General features: G+C 39.9%; 1 protein-coding gene across 1 annotated transcript in view; it reads right to left on the bottom strand.

Moving 5' to 3' along the window:
• LOC105986074 (gamma-crystallin E) overlaps window positions 1-19,731 on the bottom strand; it is a 54,685-nt gene that overhangs the window by 478 nt on the left and 34,476 nt on the right. Inside the window, exons 2-4 of the mRNA XM_013016855.1 lie at window positions 1,997-2,182; window positions 1,344-1,496; window positions 992-1,234 (exon numbers count right to left, since the gene is read on the bottom strand). Coding sequence (XP_012872309.1) covers window positions 992-1,234; window positions 1,344-1,496; window positions 1,997-2,182 — 582 coding nt within the window. The remainder of the gene's footprint in view (window positions 1-991; window positions 1,235-1,343; window positions 1,497-1,996; window positions 2,183-19,731) is intronic.

Raw genomic sequence — 19,731 nt, 5'->3', positions numbered from 1 at the left:
CTCCCCCGAGGGGGGCCTCGGGACCCCGGCCGCGCGGGCCGTGCGCCCTGAGAGGCAGGAGCGCGCCCCACCGTCCCTCCCGCACCCCGTCTACACCCGGCCCCGCTCGGCGCCGCTCGTGCGCTGCCCTGGTGGTGCCTTTCATAGCCCGAGGGCTGCGGGGAAGCTCGAACCGGAGTCGGACGCTTCCAGCCCAGCGCCGCCCACCCGGCCCGCCGCTCCCGTCGGGGGTGCGCGGCCCGGCGGACGCCCCAGGCCCCAGAGCCTTTGCTCTGCAGGGAGGAGGCTCACGGTGACCCCGTCGGAGGGGCGGGCCCGGCTGCTAGGCTTCCCTGTCCCCTCTTCCGCGGGGTCGGGCGCTGCGAGGGGCCTCGCGGGTGTGGGGCTGGGTCGGTGTCCGCGGCCTGCCGCGCGCGGAGCGGCCCAAACAGCAGCCCGCCGGGCTCTGGGGCGCAGCCAAGGCCCAGCCCGGCCTGGGCTCGCAGGTCGGGACTCAAGGCCAGGCGGCTGCCCCGGGCTGAACTTCCCATTTCAGGGCTGGAGGTTTCTGATCCCAGCGCAGCTCGGTGCAGGGCCGCTGCGGGCGCTGGGGAGCCCTGGGAACCAGCCCGGAGACGCCCTGATCTCCATAACAATGGTCAGTGCTGGGGGAGACTGGCCCGGCCGGCCAGTGTCAGGTAACCCCCTTCCACCCGGTCAGGACTGCGGGGACTCCTCACCGTTCTCCTTAGCCCCATGGGGCAGGTGACCCCGGGAAAGGCAGTGTGGCCCAAGCTGCCTCCGGCCCAGGGACAGCCAGCAGCCGTCCGTCCGTCCGTCCATCCCCGGGGCCCGGACACTGGGCACAGCACCAGGGGACGGGATCTAGCCACGAAGAGCTCGGCTCCCCCCCCCCCCGGCCTTTTCCAGGGGGAAGAAACCTTGGGGATGGATGGTCGCGAGGCCCTTGGACGTGCCTGGGGACCCTGGAGGGACGGGGAAGGGGACTCACGTAGGGGATGAGGCGGCAGGAGCGGATGGAGTCGCTGAGGCCCATCCACTGCTGGTAGTCGGGGTAGTCGCCCCGCCGCAGGAAGTACTGGCAGCCCTGGTAGTTGGGCTGCTCATAGAGCATCCAGCAGCCGCTGTCCACGCGCACCGAGTTGCAGCGGCTGAAGTAGGGCTGCAGGTTGGAGTGGTCGCTGCTGCACTCGTAGTGGCGGCCCTGGAAGCCGCGGTCCTCGTAGAAGGTGATCTGCAAGGCGAGGCCAGGCCGGGGCTCAGACGCCTGCGCTGCAGGGGGCTCTGCCCGGGGCCCGGTGGGCAGCAGGGTCCCCTCCCGGCCGGGCGCCCTTTGGACTCACCTTGCCCATGGCTGGTGGAGGCGGCTGTGAGGTTGAGCTGTGTGTGTCCGCAGCGCAGCGTGGCCGTCTATATAGCAGGAGGGCTGCTGCGTTGGCAGGAACAGCACAAAAGGGGCCCTCGGGGGAGCAAGGGCACTTTTCTCTGTCTCTTTTCTATAGAATGACCATAGTGATGTTTGGGAGGCGGGGGTGGGGCGGTGGGGGTATTGTATGTTCTCTCTTACATGTTCCAGAGCTTTCGAATTGATGACCTGGTTAAACACTAGCCTCTGGGGGTGTGGGGGGCTGTAAATAGAACCCATTTAGGAAATTAGGATTAGAGCAAAGATGCAGTTACTCGCTGAAATGAAATCCTTTATCAGTTGAAATGTCACAGTGAGGCCTTTTTCTGTAGAGTCAGGGTAGTGGGCAGATGTGAGGCCCAGGCACTGGGATTGTGACCGTGTGTAACTGGGGAATGGCTGTCCCTCTCCATGGGGGTGGCGGGGAGGGTGTTGAACCTTCCTCTGAGAGAACCTCTCCATCCATCACTTCGTGTCCTCAGTGGTGTCTATCAGCAGTCGAGCCACAGGAGGTTGGACCCAAGCAAGGCTTCATTTCATATCTGCCTGAAACCCAGCCCAGGCAGACCAGGGCCCTCTCAGTGCAAGTACAGCTGCAACCATCATTGACAGCCCAAACTCTTGCTTCATCTTCTTTCTAATTTGTCTACTTTCGCAGCCTGGAAGCAAATTCTGGTTGCTGTCTAGTTCGGATTCTGACTCTTGGAGTTTGGAAACCTTTCCTCGACAGTCCAGGCTACTCTTAGCTTCTCCACTATGAACGAGGTCGTTTGTACACTGTGTTGGAAAATGGCAGGAATTTCTTAGAAATACACGGGGGCTGCTCAGAGCAAAGGAAGAGGACAGATGCTACTGATTTGCTCCGAATTCAGCTATTATTATTTTTACTTTATTGTTTTTTTTTACCAAATTTAATTGGAAAGTGGGATTTTATTACTTCATATTACTATGTATACATAGTAATATCATGTTACTAGCATCATTGTGTCGAGTTTCCTGAAACAGATAGCTATTTCTAAGTAAAGAGGAAAATCATTTTTGTTAGCACATATAAAATTGTACCTAGTAAGGTTTTTCATCATAATATTTCCATACATGATATATAAATATATGTTAGACTTTGATTTCATATATCTTCTGTTACTCTTTCTTATTCTTTCTCTTTATTCTCTTTCTTATCTCCCCTCCTTGCTTCACCCTTTTCTCTTCCTCTTTTCTACTTCCCTTCTCACCTACCTAGTAGTGTTCTTTTGACCTTTATGATCTTGTTTTATTGTCATGTTTTTTGTTTTATATTTCCTTAGCTAACACAAATGAGAGAAATTATTTAATAATTGTCTTTGCAAGTCTGGCATACTTCACTTAGAATAGTGATCTTTAGTTCCATTTACTTTATTGAAAGCAATATGATTTTATTCTTTGTGGTTGAATAAAAAATTGTGTGTCATATATACACATGTCATATATATATGTATATATGCTACCTGTTGATGGTCACTTGATTTTATACTTACCTACTGTATATTTTAAGAACATTAACATGAATATGCAGGTATCTGTACATTAAGATGACTTTGATTATTTTGGGTGTCTACCTGGGATCTGTTTACATAGATCCTATAAAAGCTTGATTTAATTACTTAGGAATCTCCATACTGATTTCCATAGTGGCTGGACTAGTTTGCATTCCCATCAACAGTGACTAAGAGACCTCTTTCCATGCCCCCCCCCATCATAACTTTCTGAGACAGACAGAGAGGCCTAATAGCCTTTCAGTCTGGCACAGTTGGAACCTGCTAACATACCACAGAGAACAAAGAGAGAAATTTCACATGGAAGGTTCTGGAGAAGCAGGAATCTGCCTGTGAACATGGGCCCAAGAAAATCTCTGAACTAGCAAAGAGATGTGCTCAAAAGGGCTTTGACAAATTCAGTTTGACCTAGATGTAGATTTCAAACTGGCTCCATATTAAAGATTACTAAATAGTTTTTTCCTCTTATCATTTGAAATGAACCATTCATTAATGAATGAACCATTGATTTGTTTCTTTTTAAAAGTAATTGGGTTGTGACTGGGAAGGTGGCTCAGTGGTAGAGTGCTTGCCTTGCATGCAATTGATGATTAATACAGTTAATCATGATGTCATTAAACTTTCCACTATACTCCCATTCTTTTAAACTATAAAGTTCTGTCTGTACTAAGCAGATTTCTTTTGTGAGTAAGGGTTTTAAGGACACTGAAAATAAATAACATCACCCTATATATTGCTAGCAATTTTTTTCCCTGAAGGGCTGGGGGTTGAAACCAAGACCTGATGACTGCACAGCAAGCATTGAACCACCATGATAGATCCCCAGTGCTTGTAATAGTCAGGAACCATGGAAAATATCTGATTTGTTTCCTTGTATGAGTAAATGAAAGAAAATAGTATGAAAAATATCAGACACAGATCTTAGCAGGAATACAATCTATTTCTATCCTCTCTTTCCCAAAAGATTTACTAACGAATTCATACTTTTCCTCCAAGCTCTTGGGGGAGAGGGGAAATCAGTCTTTTAGAAAACAATGGTGGTAATGAAGTTGAGCTACTGTTAAATAAAGGATGCATTGCTAAGTATATTGTTGGCAAGAAAATATGAACACTTGGATCACCAGGATTTCCAAACTACTTTTTCCTAGGAGTTTATAGCATGTTTTCCAGAATGATTTGATAAAATCTACTTTTTCCTTTGGCTGTTTTGTTAGTTGAACCTTTTGATCCAGATGGAAGCTATCTGGTCCCAAGACAAGACTCCAGCAATGAATTTCCTGGTTTCTGTATTCCTTCCTGAAATATTTTAAGAATTCTTGAGACTAAAATAGCTAAAGCCAACTCCTTACATTTCTATTCTAAATGATGTGCTGTAAAGTGAAATTCTGGAATTAAATTTGTCTTATGAAGATTAAAATGGCAGTTGCAATGCTCTGACACTGAGGGTCCCATGTGCGATAGGTAAATAAACACAAAGTGTTGTTATGTGAGCATTAATTATTTGAAACCAATGACTAACAGAAGCACTTGTCCACCACTCATCTCTTTAGTTAAAAACTTGCTGTCTATTTTTGTATTTAGTGTAAGAGCTATTTATTATTTAAACAAAGACATGACATTCATACTAATAGTAGAAAATAGTTTCACAGACAACAGTTGTAAAATGCAGATTATACAAAGCAGGTATGAAAAAAATCTGTTCTTCAGGTCAACATTCTAAAACAGATGCTATAGATAAAGTGAAACGTCCAATTTTGAGCCCACAAGAAAAAGAGGCAATAGGAGATATATGGATTTTTATCTGTAGGGCAGAAGACAAAGTTACAATTTTCAAATACGGCCTTATTCTTTGAATAAGAATGGGGAAATTATAGACTTATCTCAAAATTGGTTCAGTGTGATTGTAAGGTGAGAATGTAAAGAAAGAAATATTAATAGATTGTGTTGAGTTTCTTTAAAATTCTCAGTTGAACTCCCACTTTACCATATGGTGTTACTTAAATGCAAATATCTCCACATATTCTTCATTATCTGTAAACAACAACAGCAACCACCAAAGCAAACAAATGATCCAAAGCCTAATTCTCCACAAATCTAGGAGCAAAAATAAATGACTTTTTTGAACAGTGACTAGAATGTACAGTACTAGCAGATACCTTCCATAGCTGAAACAAAATGTTCTCAGGAAATATGAAGAATGCTTCAAAAACAAGAATCTGATGTAGAAAAGCCTTAGGTTGGGGATGATGGTGAATCATAGATATAATTAACCATCCAAAAAGACAGAGTCCAATTCTTGTCAAGAAAATGCTGCAAAGGGGCTGGGTATGACAGATCATTGGACAAAGCAAGAACATGAACATTAGGAAGTTATAGAACTTAAGAAAGGAGTCCTATAGTCTGCTTTGGAAGGAGAAGAGGGTGTCTTTGGTATTGAAGTAGGGTAAACCATTACAGATCTTATGATGAAGAAAAACAAAAAGATATGAGGTAGGGAAAATAAGGATTCTGCTCAAATGAATGATAATAATTAAAAATTACTAGTACCCCTTCCTGCCCCCACTCACTACCACGCATTCACAGTGGAGCTCACAGAGGACATACAACTGTATTCTCAACTCATTTCCTAATAGAGAAGGATTGAATAGAAAACAGAGATGGACTAAGTAGAAAATAAAGAATACATTCTAAGAGAAAAGGAAATCAAAATTCAAACACTTCAATAGAATAAAAATATTTGCATTGCATATACACAAAGAAAATATGTAAATCAACTATTGACAAAAAAGCATCTGGAGATGTAAACTAAAGGATTAAAAGAATGCTAAACTTGAAGTATAAATGAAAATGTTTTCTGTTTCTTCACATAGTTTTGGCCAGTATTTTGTTTGTTTGTTTTTTTGTTGTTGTTGTTGGTCGTGGGGCTTGAACTCTGGGCCTGGGTGCTGTCCCTGCACTCTTCAGCTCAAGGCTAGCACTCTACTGCTTCGTTTATTGGAGATCAGAGTCTCACAGACTTTCTGCCTGGGCTGGCTTTGAACTGCGATCCTCAGATCTCAGCCTCCTGAGTAGCTAGGATTACAGGCGTGAGACATGGCACCCGGCTTGGCCAGTATTTTGGAGTTAACAAACAAGTGTCCTCAGATATATGCCAGCATGTGGTCTTACACTTAGATATGTCAAGAAGTTATAGCAGTATTCTACACACTTCAGCCCAGTTATTGGTGACCTCTGGCAGGGTTTTGAGTCCTAACTTCCAAACATTTCTGAAATCTCAAAGACAAAAAAATGAGGCAGAGCCTACCTATTTCCTGGAAATAGTTGCAGAAGTATTACATCCGTCTCATGTTCTTCCATAATGCCTTTGTTTTGTAGATAACTCATGTGTTGTTTTATCAAACAAATGGATTGAATAAATGTTTTGTTTTCTTTATTTTTCTTGCTAGTTATAGAATCACAAGATTAAACTCCCTGGGTTAAGCACAAAAAGGCTTTTTGCTTTATAGTATAAAGGGCCCATTTAAATGAAGCTATCATTTTTGAGATATTTGTCTAAATCATTTATGCATTTTATCTCAAATTTCGTGCATTTCTAAGAATAAAGGTTTTGCCATTGTTCAAGTCTGTTATTTCTCATAGCTACATTTTAACTATCTCACCTCTAGAGTATTTAATTCTTTAAAGAGTTACATTATGCTTATTTCTTTTCGTTTCATTTCTTTTTTTTCTTTTTTCCTTTATTTTTGTGGGTGGTGGGGCTTGAACTCTGAGCCTGGGAGCTGTCCCCAAGTTCTTCAGCTGAAGGCTAGGGCTCTATCATTTGAGCCATAGCACCACTTCCAGTTTTCTGGTGGTTTATTGAAGATAAAGAGTCTCACAGACTTTCCTGCCCAGGCTGGCTATGAACCACAATCCTTAGATCTCAGCCTCCAGAGTAGCTAGGATTACAGGCATGAGCCACGAGCACCCTGCTTCATTATGCTTACTTTTAAAAAGTAGACAAAGTATCACTGGCCACATGTACAAAATCTGACAGATCTCCTAAGATTAGAACTTTAAGAGTATTTTCATTTAATTAACACATACTAGACATTTTAAAATCAAGTGTGAGGTATGAAAAAGGCTACAGGCTTGTAAGTACAAGTCAGTTATACTTATTATTTATACTTGCCAATTTTCAGAATAATTTTATAATAACTTCATGAAAGAAAATGTCTGGACATCTCAAATCCTTTTGTCATCAGCCAGCTAGTGGAAGAGACCAGTATAGCTTTAGAACTAACTGCCACATTAAATTCAAAATGTGTCAGATGAGAATTTTCAGTGGTGGGAATTATCTTTTAAATGTTCTGTTAACAACAGGTTATGTGATGAAGGTCTAACTTCCTATGTTGAAAAGAAGATTTTTTTCAGGAATGATACTGACAAAACAAATATTAAAAGAGGAGACAGCCTGTACACACATATTCAGCAAGTTCCTCAGCAGGTGGTTGCTTGCTAAGCTATGCAGGCAGGAACAAGCTTAATTGAGTGGAAACGTATTTCAACTATTTGCATAGACCATATTTCGTTTTTCCCCTCCAGACTCTATATAACCATGAGGCATTCATGGATAATTAAGGCAACATGTTTAATTTCCTCCATATACTTTTAACAAAGTGTTTATTTTTCTCTAAATTTTAAGTCAATTAAGTCCATGCATTATGTTTTATGATACCCAGAAAGAAAGATTTGAAACTCAATATTTCCCAGCTGAAAAGACTCTTAAAGACAATCTAATCCAGCCCTACAATTTAGTGAAAGGATAACTCAAAGCCCAGGATGGTGACATGACTTTCCAATGTCTTTCTTTTGGCATATGAGAGTACTACTAATCAGTATTGATTAATTCTCTTTGGTGTGTTTGTACCATATTCCGTAGATGCTAGCATGATTCTGCCATTTTAGAGATCATTATTGAAGAAAAAAACACCTGTCACATATCTATCTATCTATATCTATATATTTATCTACCTACCTACCTATCTATCTCTGTCTATATATGTATATACATGTGTGTACAAGTATATGTGACATATTAGAGTAATATAAGAATCATAATTCTTAAAAAGTCATATTCTAAGTACCAAATACATTAACTACTTATAAATTCTATGGCCATCAACCACTCAAGAGAAATTGATCTAAGACCTAGAAGGAAGCAGGTACCCAGGTCTCTGTGGGACAAATCATAAATTTGATAAACCAAGTAAATCAAATCTTTGTCTCTTTGGATCAGATAATAAATTCTATTGTCCACACCTAACACATCACTGAGGCACACTGTTATAGTTCAAGTTTGCTACATTGATTAATTTTCTTAATTGAGCTCTGATTTGTTTTACCTCTGCCTTGAAAATGGCTTTGGAAAGGCTGTTCATAAAGGCTGAAGGAAATATTTTCATGCACTTCCAGACTAGCAGGTTATCTTCATCCATCACTTAGAAAAAAAATCCGACACATTTGTTAAATAGATCTGTTTAAAAGCTGTATCTTCATAGACATTTTAGATTGGAAATTATACTAAAAGCCTTGGAGGCCATCCACTAGGAACTTTAAACGCAGTATATGAATGAAAAGCTCTGTTATTTACTTAATAACAGGAGTAGAATTGAGTCTCTGAGAACAGGCAGGAAATGTGCTACAATTAGTGCCAGTTTGGTGAATACCTTAAGATGGCAAGTGGAGTGGTCATCCGGGAAATAAAACCATTGGAGTCCACCAGAAAATGGAAATGAGAGGTACTGGGCAACATCAGAGCAGCCACAGTGGGAAAATAATGATACTTATATACAATTTCCTATGTTATTACTTAGAAAAAGGAAAAAAATAAAAGGCTTGCCTTTGAGATTGAGGGAGGTACAAAATGTTAGTAGCCTGCTATCAAAACATGGGGAAACTAAAGTCCGGTAATAATAGTTTTCTCCCTGTACTGAAAATATTAATGGACTCAGGTCCATTTACATTGCCTTTTGTCTAATATGATCTATGTGATAAGAATCATATTCACAGGATAGTAATTGAATCTGAAATAAAGGAAGAAGATAGATACCGAAAAGAAGAAAACAGATACCAAAAAGTAGAAATAGAGAGAAGGAAGAGCTGACATTGTCCAAAGAGAAATGTATTCTTTACTTGTGTAACTGCTCTGTACATCACCTTTATAATAACAATAAAAAATTTGTAAAAGCTGGGCATGAAGGGATGGCAGGGGGAAAACAAAGGAGGAGGCAACAATGCTCAATAGGAAGTGTACTCATTACCTTGCTCATGTTACTAACCCCTCTATAACATTTTTACAATAAATAAACTCCAGGAAATGGAAAAAATAAAAAAATAAAAAATGAAAACAAACTGGACATGAACCAATGCAGTCATCAATTCCACATTCTATTCAACTTTGTGGCAACAGGACAATCCTACCTGAATTCTCCACAGGCCTGGCTCACCCCTTCATTCACTCAATGGCCAACTCAATTTATAGGAACTTTAGCTATCTCATTGTCTCTTCCAGAAATTTTGTTGCATCCAACCATCTTTTGTCAACTAACTATATATTCTTAAAAAAAAACCCTTATCTTTAAGTAGCTGTACAAAGGAATTGTCATTAACAAAGCAGTTTTAAGTACGATGCATCTGGATCAGTGTTACTCCTATCAACTTTCTCACCCACTCCTTCCTTCCTTTTCATTTTGACATGTCCATATATGCATACAATATAGTTTTATCAGAACCTCCACCACCACCGTCTTCCTCTCTTTCATCTCATTCTCCCCACCTCCCAAACCAATCAGCAAGGTTCATTGTTTCATGTTTCTACATAAAGAAATTTGACTATATTCACCTTTTCCCCTTTCACATTTTTTGTGTATGCTAATTGTTCAAGAAATTTTTTTTCTCTGAAAATTAAGATCTAGCAAGTGAGTCTAATACATAAGATGGGTAAAAGATTCACCCATTGCCTCATACTTTGGAGTTCTTGTGCCCTACACATCGCTAATGCCCCTGTGATGTGATTTGTTCATGTCTTGCATTCAGAAGCCTTCTTAGAAATTCACTGCAATCAAAGTATTCACCAGGGAGGACTTTCAATTTTGTTAGCAAATTCATCTCTATCTCATCACTGAGGGGTGAGCAAGAAGATGAGGTCAAGCACATAAGGGTGAAGGTGAAGGTATTGGTTGCTGGACCCTATGTGTCTGATGCACGAGGGCAGAAGGGATCTAAGGCCGCAATATTCTTCTTAAACATCAGCATAGTAATGAAACCCCAGGCTTGTTTCCATACTTTGAAGAAACTTTATTACCGTGGTTGTAAGTTATGTTTTCTGAAAACCATAGATTTCCTAAAAAGAAATATATTTTGATTCTACTTTACTCCTCAATAAAGCATAACAAGCAGAAAGAAAACGATGCAGAGGGATAACCACTGGCTAATGTCTATTTTCAGTTGCTCCACGGCCGATTTCAAGAGCTCAGACTTGCAAATCATGTTGTCTCAGGCCCTGGTTCCAGCTTCCTGCCAATCCTGCTCTTTCTCACAGCAGGTCCACAGCAGCTGCCCTTTTCTGTGGTTCATTGATTTTTCTGGAAGTGGGATCTCGCGTATCCTTTCAGCCTCTTAGTCATTCTCTCCTCATTCTTACATGCGTCAGTTAGAGTTTGCTTTTAATCTTCACATTGAAAATACCATTTTCCTGATTAGTAGGAAAGGAAGCCTTTTTAGAAGGGAAAGAATTTTATGCACTGAATGCTTTAAGGCAGGCTTTGCTTATTATTTTAAGAAAATACAGGTCAACAACAATGTGAAATCCCTGTGTCCTTTTAGTAAGCCAAAGCAACTACACTTAACATTCCTGCAGCAATTGTCAGGCTACCTCAGAAAGAAAGAAGCCAGAGTTTTCCCTGATAGATGTGCCGCTAGGAGCTTGCCCAGGTCATCTGCATTTGAGGAACACAGTTCAGGATCTATTCATTAAAATATTATCAATGACAAAAAAATCAATGATCTGTGCTCACTATAAAATAGTCATGATGGGCATTCTTTTAAAGTAATTCATACAATATCAAACTTCTCAAAAGAGAAGAAACTAAATCATCCTTTTAACAGTTTGGGAACTTTGTTTTATGTATTTAATAACTTCTGATAGGCCAGGCCCTTGGAAAATGTCTCTTTGTTGAAGTACCAAAATTGGACCCAGAGTCTTGTGCTTTCAAGTCAAAAATTCTAGTATTTGAGCTATACTTCCAGACATTTTTTGCATTGGTTATTTTCAAGATAGAGTTTAGCTTTTTGCTTGGAAGAGCCTGTACTGCAGTCTCCTGTTTCCTTGTATTGTTGAGGATAAGAGTCAAAAGGCATTAGTACGTTTATTAATTGGTTTGTTGTTCCACTGAGGGTTTATTTTGGGGGAATTTAATTTTTGGAGCTCTAAGAATATTTTGGATATGACACCCTTGTCTGATGTATACCTAGTGAAAAATCTCCCATTCTGTTGGTTTTCTATTTAGCTTTGTTAGCTACGTATTTTGCTATGCAGAAACTTATAAGATTGAGGAAATCACATTTATCTAGTCTTTCTTTGATTTGTGTGATTCTGGATCTTAGAAAGTTTTCCTCAAAGAAATAACCACCCTCAAAGAAACAACAACCCAATGAATAAATGGGTTAATGACTTAAAGAGAGGCTTCTCAGGAGAAGCAGCAAAAAATGGCCAATAGACACATGAAGAAATGTTCAATATCTCTGGCCATAAAGGAAATGCGAATAAAAACAACATTAAAATTCCACCTCACCCCAGTTAGAATGGCTAATATCAAGAAAATTAATAATAACAGATGTTGGTGGGGATATGGTCAAGAGGGAATGCTACTACATCGTTGGTGAGAATGTAAGCTTGTTCAACCACTCTGGAAAGCAGTATGGAGGGTCCTCAAAAAACCTAAACATTGAGCTTCCCTATCAACCAGCAATTCTACTCCTGGGCATTTATCCAGTAGAGAGCAAACAAGGCCACATGAAAGCTACCAGAACAATCATGTTCATTGAAGCATTATTTACTATAGCCAAGATATAGAAATGCCCATCAGTGGATGAATGCATCAAGAAAATGTGATATATATACACAATGAATTGTACTCATGCATCAAAAAGAATGATATTCTTTAAAAAGGCTAAATTAAAGCCCAACAAAATATGTAACAGGAAATGGGTACTTGCAAGAGAAAAGGTTGGGGCCATGGGAAGAGAGGTAGAAGAATGAGGATGCAGGCAAGAAGTCATTGTGCATACTACAAAATTGAGAAATATAAAGGAAGAGGTGGGCTGAAGGAGATGAAGATGTTGACACAGATCAAGATGCATTGTACATTTAAACTGCTTTGTTAAGTGGCAAACATCTAATACATTATTTAAAGTTGAGATAAGTAAAGGAAGGGATAAGTTGAGAGAGGTGGGTGAGAAGGTTGAAAAGGGTACCGTTGATCAAGATGAATTTTATCCATAAATTGCTTTGATAAATGGCAAGTCCTTTGTACAACTACTTAAAGACAATACACACACACACATGCATACACACACACACACACACACATACACACATATTTAAAAGCATGATGGATGTACCCAACCATCATGCTGCTCACATAGTGGGACTAAGAGGCCTGCACCATCGTACCCAGTCTTTGATTAAGGTAGTCTTGCAAACCTTTATGCCTTAGGCTGACCTTGAACCTTCACCTCACTATTAGCTAGGATTAGAGAATTAAGCCATTTAACAAAAATTTAAATATGTCTAAAGTTCTGGGTAATATTTTTTAAACTGACAGAGAACTGTGGATTAAGAATTGTGGGGGCTCTCTGCCTTAATGTAGGGTCAATAGTCAATAATTAAAATGTCATTGTGCTATTTCATCTCAAGACACATATTTCCAGGTGAAGAATAGGTCTAAAGAAGCTATCAAGTGTCACTTTTGACCCTCTTTTAGTTTTAGAGAGCCACATAGCTCCATTATCACAGTAATATGAATGTGCTTAAGTTCTTTTTATGGAAAACAATTCTGAATGAGAATCTGAAGGGGAAGAATAACAAGTGTGAGGTCACCCTGTGGGTACACTGTGAGATCTTGCCTCAGAAAAGCTAATGAAAAGGAATAAAGTAAATAGCTAAATAAATGTAGTAGGTGGAGATGATCGACACTGAAAGTGCCGGGTGACTGCTTCCAGTCAAGCCCACACTTCCTTGATCTATCACTTTCGATTCCTCCCATATGTATTTCCCTAAAATAGAAAACCTAGGACCACTGTTTGCAGTCAGTGCTTTTGAGAAATTCAATCAAATAAGCAGACCAGTGGACCATACCAGACATAACCACTCAATCTGCCCAACTTTTGCACATCTTGCCTGGGCAGCTTAAGGGAGTTTTAACTTTTTCTTTTATCCTTACTGAGGCTCTTCATAGCTATTCCCATCATGGCACAGGCCAAGCAAGAGCATAAATCTGCTCTGAGTGTGTCTAACTTTTAGTCTCCAGTAGCTACTCTTTTCCATTCAGAAAACGACTAAGTTCATTCATAGAAAAACTTGATTTCTCCTTGCAGAGAACAAGCGTTTCTAGGAAAATGGCTTTCTGAGTTCAACTCCACACCTTTCTTCTGAGTGGCCCTGAGTCTTGTGGCCCTGCTGCCAGAGAGTAATTGTACATGTATCTGTTTGTGTCTTTGGCATCCTCTTTCAATGCCATTCTCTAGTCTGTCCTTTCCTTATGTATTTGTTTATATAAAAACCTAATTTATGCTGGTACTAGACCTCAAACTAGGACCTGGCATGATCCCTTAGCTTTATTAGTAAAGGCTGTTGCTCTACCACTTGAGCCACACCTCCATTTACAGCTTTCTGGAGGTTAATTGGAGCTAAAAGTCTCATGGACCTTCCTGGTTTGAGCTGGAAACTCTCGGATCTCAGCCCTGCTCATTCTTTGATTGCAACTCATTGTTTCTCAGGGAAGAGTTCTGTGACATTCCAAACTATTCAGTCTGCTAAGCTGCTCTCTGAGACTGATGCTTCTCTCCTTGACAGCTCTAAATTCATCTTGTATAAAGTCATTCTTTGCATAGCTGGATAGGTTCTTTCTCCCTTACCAAACATATAAGTCCCTTAAATCCCTCGTGTATGAGACAGGAACTGACACATAGAGGAGTTGTAGAAACAAGAGTCTGCAGCAGCATGGTAGCTACTATTTTTATAAAAATGCAAAGATTCTTTCAGTTTAAAAGTTGTGGCTGTGTGCAGAAAAGAGAGATAACTACATTTTTTTCTCCACTTTGAGATGAAATTTCTAGATTTATAAATGGCTTTCTGACTGCTGCATGACAACCAAAGAAGATTTCTCTCAGCATTATCTATACTTCATGTCATCCATTCATAGAAACTAGCAAAGTTCTAAATTTGGTTGTATTACATCAGTTAGTGTGGACAGATATTTGATCATCCATAGTTAAAACAGGACTTCCCTGGAAACTCAGGAATAGAATAATTTAGAAAGAGGATGCTTGGCATATGCATACTCCACATTCAAGGTCATCTAAATATAATGAAAGCTATTTTTAGACTGCTTGGAAACTGAGCATGCACTCTTTAAAAAAATCAAGAACAAAAACTCTGTATCACACACAGTTTTAGAGGCTAGGAATCCCAATTTCATATCTTTTTATTCTATTGTTTTTAATTTTTCAGTTGCCTTTAAGTAGATGTACAACGGAGCTTCAGTTCAACATAACCATTTATGAGTCCAAAGCATCTGGAGTCTGTGAGACTTTCATCTCCAATGAACTACTCAAAAAAGGCTGAAAGTCAGATTGTGGCGCAAGTGGTAGAGCACTAGCCTTGAGCAGAAGAAGCTCAGGGACAGTAATTTGCTACATTATTATTAAATAATACCCTTGTTTTATTCAGGTGTGCTCAGTTTAGCATTGCCTTATTTGTATTCCAAGATTCCATCTAGCATATTCTCTTTATTGAGATTATTCAGGGACTTTGGACACAGTCTCTATTCTATACTGAGACTCCCCCAATTTCTTAAACCTATTTGAAACTTGCATCTATTAAGGAGAATGTGTGTTTTGCCAGGTATCCACTATTCAGCATCGTGAAGAATGGGTTTACTTCACAAACTAGTCCCCGGTGTCCTCATCAATTCAGTCCTCACTTCTGTCCTAAAACTTAGCGATCATTGGTCTGTTTACCATCTCTGTAGTTCTACTTTCTCTAAATTGTCATACAAATTGAATCATACTTGCATTCCCTTAGTGATAAGCAATGTAAGCATCTCACAGCAGCTAACATTTCACTTCTATATCTTCTGTGATGAACTGTGTGTCTAGATCTTTTCCCCCTTATTTTTGAGTTGTTTCATTTTCTTATTTTTACATATTGAGAGTTTATGGGGCCCGTTTGCTTGGTAGATTTTATTCCAGTCTTTCACTTTCAGCATATGTTTGTTTTTATGGGCAAGGTGTGCCTCTAGAAGGCAGCAGATAGAAGGATCTTGCTTTTTAATCCAACTAGACAGTCTATGTCACTTAATTGGAGAGTGAAGTCCATTAATGTGGAGAGTTAGGACTGAGAGGTGTTTGGTAGTTCCTGCCATGTTATCCACCTTCTTGGGGGCTGGGATTCTCAGTTTGGGTGTTGTTTCTTGGCCTTTATGTGGTCTTGTTGGTTTTCTATGTGTAGGACATCTTTAAGTATCTTTTGTATGCCTGGCTTGGTGGAGATATATTGTTTCAGTTTTTCTTTGCTATGGAAGTTTAGCTGGATACAGTATTCTTGGTTGATAGTTGTTTGTTTTTAGGGCGTGGCATACATCATTCCAGGCTCTTGCTTTAATTCTTTCTGCTGACAAATTTGAGGTTATTCTAATTGGTTTCCCTTTACAGGTGATTGATCTTTTCTCCTTGACAGCTTTAAGTATCCTTTCCTTGGTTGAATTGATCCTGTGCAGATTATAATGTGATGATGGATGTCCTGTTCTGGTCTGGTCTATTTGGGGTTCTAAAAGCTTCTTGTATCTGAATAGGCCTATCTTTTTGTATGTTTGAGAAGTTCTCTGCTAGGATCCTGTTAAATAAGTTTCCTAGACCATTAACTTCTGTCTCTAGGTGTTCCTCTACACCAATTATCCTCAGATTAGGCCTTCTGATGGTGTCTTCCAAATGTTGCATAGATCTATCATATTTTTTGGATTTGTCTTGGATAGTTGCATGTTCTTTCTCTATAACATCTAGTCTGTCTTCAGTCTCCAAGATTCGATCTTCTTCATGGTTTAACCTCCTGTTAAGACTTTCTCCTTTGTTTTTTATTTCCTTTCCTTCTAATTGGTTGGCTTTGATGGCTTCAAATTCTTTGTTGGAGCTTTGTTTTAGATCTTGTATGAACTTCTTTACTTCCGTAAGTTGGAGTTCAATGCTTATTCTCAAACCACTTAGTTGATTGTTTATGGTTTCCTTGGACTCTTTTTCCTTCTGACAGGGTCCATTCAGTATTCCCTTTGTGTTCTCCTTGGATTCCATCAGCTGTTTATGGATTCAGTGAATGCCTCTATTGATCTTTGCTTATTTTCAACCCACTCATGCAATTCCTGTATTACTCTTTGATTAGCTTCCTCACGCTTAGGCAATTCCTGTTTTTCTCTTTGACTGTTCCCAGCCTGCTCATGCAATTCCTGTCTTTCTCTCTGGCTGTTCTCAGCCTGCTCACACAATTCCTATATTAATCGTTGAGTAGCTTCCTCATGCTCATGAGATTGCTGTGGTAATTTTTGGTTAGCCTCCATATGCTCGTGAAATTCCTGTATTAATCTTTGGTTTGCCTCGTCTCATTCCCTATCATGCTCACACTGAGTCCTTTGCAAGTTTTCAATCTTTTCACTCACTTTATTTACCAGTAGTGTTTGTAGAGCTTTTTGGGAACTCTCCTCTGGATTATTTATTAACTGTTCTGTCACCTGATTATCCTGAGTGGGAGCTGAGATACCTAGACTTCTCATTTTTCTTGTGTTTCTCCAGCTTGTTCTGCCCATTTAGTATGAAAGTAACACCAATTTTGTGCTAGAACAGTGTATTAAGGCAAGCATCAATCAGAGTCTTGTAGTTGCAAAGTCAAAATGGCTGCAGATACAATCTAGTTCAAGATACAATCTATTCAATATCAAACAACTATGGATTAATGGTCTAAGAACATCAAAGAGGGATTCAGAAAAGCAGAAATATTAGGTTTAGGGAGAATTGTTGGGGGAAAAAGGATTAGAGGGATGTGGAGAAGTAAAAGAGAGTGAATTTAATCAAGTCCTAATCTCAGAGAGGGAAATGGATAGGACAGAATGATAAGAGAGAGATTTAAAAAACAGAAGAAAAAATAGAAAAACAAACATTTAAATTTAAAAAATGAAACACTTAAAACTTATGCAAGTATAAAGAAATGGTATTGAGAGAAGAAAAGGATAAGATGAGATGAGGGGAAAGATAAAAAATAAAAATTCTTAAAATTGGAATACTTGAAAGTTATATAGGTATAAAGAAATAATACTACTATTACAGAAGTTAAGCCTAAGAGTAATAAGTTTCTGAATTAAGTATATACACAATGAGGGACAAGGTCTAATAATCAACAATGGGTATATATCTGGGGATGAGCAGAACAGCAATTAAGTCACGCAAAAAAGAAGGAAAGAGAAAAGAAAAAAATTAGGACCAAAAGTCAAAAGCTTAAAAAAAAAGCACACACACATACACTCCTAAAATTATGAAAAAAATAATAGAAAACAATTTTAAGTAATAATAATAAATAGGTAGAAAATACAGTTCTTTGATTTGGGTGGGGGAGGGGGAGATCGTATATCTCCCCAGTAACCAGTCTCTTGGTGGAGTCTCTGGTCTGCTTGTGGTGTATGGTTTTCCTGTGGCTTGATTGGTTTTTTCTTTCTTTCTTTCTTTTTTTTTGGGGGGGGGTTCCAGTTGTGGGGCCTGAACTCTGGGCCTGGGCCCTGTCCCTCAGCTCTTCAGTTCAAGGCTAGCCCTCTACCACTTGAGCCACAGAGCCACTTCCAGCTTTTTTCTTTTTGTTTATGTGGTGCTGAGGAATCAAACCCAGGGCCTTATGCATACAAGGCAAGCACTCTACTACTGAGCCAACTTCCCAGCCCCTTGATTGGTTTCTTAAGTCAGTTTGAGCAGGCAGACAGCTCTGCCTTAACCAAGACTTTGTGATCCTCCTCCCAGGCTAGTTCAGTGGGAGGGAGATCTGCTTTGAGTATCACAAAAGAGGAATATGGCCATTTCCTCTAGTTTGGATGAAGCTAGGTTCTGGGTAGGGTTGAGGCCTATCAGCAATCAGTAGCTTTTCCCTGAGAGGCTAGCTCCTGAGACAGTCACAGAGTCCAGCCTGGACCCATTTTCAGGGTTTATGTATACTGAATTTCAATTGTTTTTCTAAGCTGCAGTGGGGAGGGGCAGCCTCTGGCTCTCTTTACCCAGTGAAGAAAGTCACTCCTCCTGAGGCAGAGCTATCTCTGCGTGGGCGGGGTGACTTTCCCCTAGGTGGAGCTGAGCCTGGCAGGTCAGGTCTGGTCAGGTTCCAGTGATGTACTAATGGCTTCAATTGTTTTTTTCCAATGCCTGGGTTGGAGCTAGATGCTCAGCTGAGCCTTTGTCATTTCAAAGATGGAGATCTTCTCTGGTGGTGGGGGAGGAGCTGCCTTTCCACTGCGGCTCCGTGAGAAGGAGTGAGGATGTCAGGGTTCTACTTACACCAGACTCTTAGTTCCTGGGCAGTCCCTGGTTGTTGATCAGCATGATGAAGATTTCTGCTCCTTGTCAGTTCTTACTTGTGGTGAGTAGAATCCGCTCACATGCTGTGTCTGGTGTCTTTGTCCCAGACTTTCTCTGTTTTATGGCAGCAGTGGCAGGTGCTGCCACTGCAGCAACCACAACTACCGGCAAGTGCTCAGATCTGTCTCCTTGACCAAACTGCCTGGATTTTCCTCTCTGGCTAAACTCTTGTGTACTGTGATGGCACACTTGGTGTGATTCTCTAGCCTAGGACTGTTCACTGGAACACTAAAACTGGTTTCTATGCGAGAGCTTGTTTAGCTTCCATCTTCCTCCAATCTTCTGCATTAATTTTAATGGATTAAAGAATGAAGTTAGACTAAAAAAAACTATCATCAGGCTATAACAAAACTTCTTTGAGAACATTTAGTTTAGACAAATATATTTAAACTCATTTTTAATTCTTGTCTCTTCCTTCTCATAACATTAATTTTGAAAGAATTATATAGTTTAATGTCAAGTTTACTCAACATGAAATTGACCCCCAAAAAATATTTGGTTTTATTAACTTCTGACATATACTTAAGCTTTCAGAATCACATGGGAAATTATAAATAAATTATAAATATAAATTATATATATAATATATATTATATATAAATTATAAATAAATATCTCTATCCCCCATCTTTTTACCTTTGAATGAATAAGGTTAAGTAGTTATTTCAAAGCTGTAGTAGTACATAACTCTTACTTTTGGTTTCTGTGATGTTCTTCACGTGAATTGTCTTTTCATCTAGGAAAACATGAACCTCAATTCACCAATTTTTCTCCTCCTCTTTAAAGTCTGTGATTTAAAAAAAAATAAAGACAATTTTTATTTTTGTTTGTGCATGGTACTGAGGATTAAAGCCAAGGCTTTTTTTTTTT

Source organism: Dipodomys ordii, unplaced genomic scaffold (assembly GCF_000151885.1).
Source record: "Dipodomys ordii isolate 6190 unplaced genomic scaffold, Dord_2.0 Scaffold1, whole genome shotgun sequence".
Classification (NCBI taxonomy): Eukaryota; Metazoa; Chordata; class Mammalia; order Rodentia; family Heteromyidae; genus Dipodomys; species Dipodomys ordii.
This window is presented reverse-complemented; position numbering and strand designations above follow the sequence as displayed.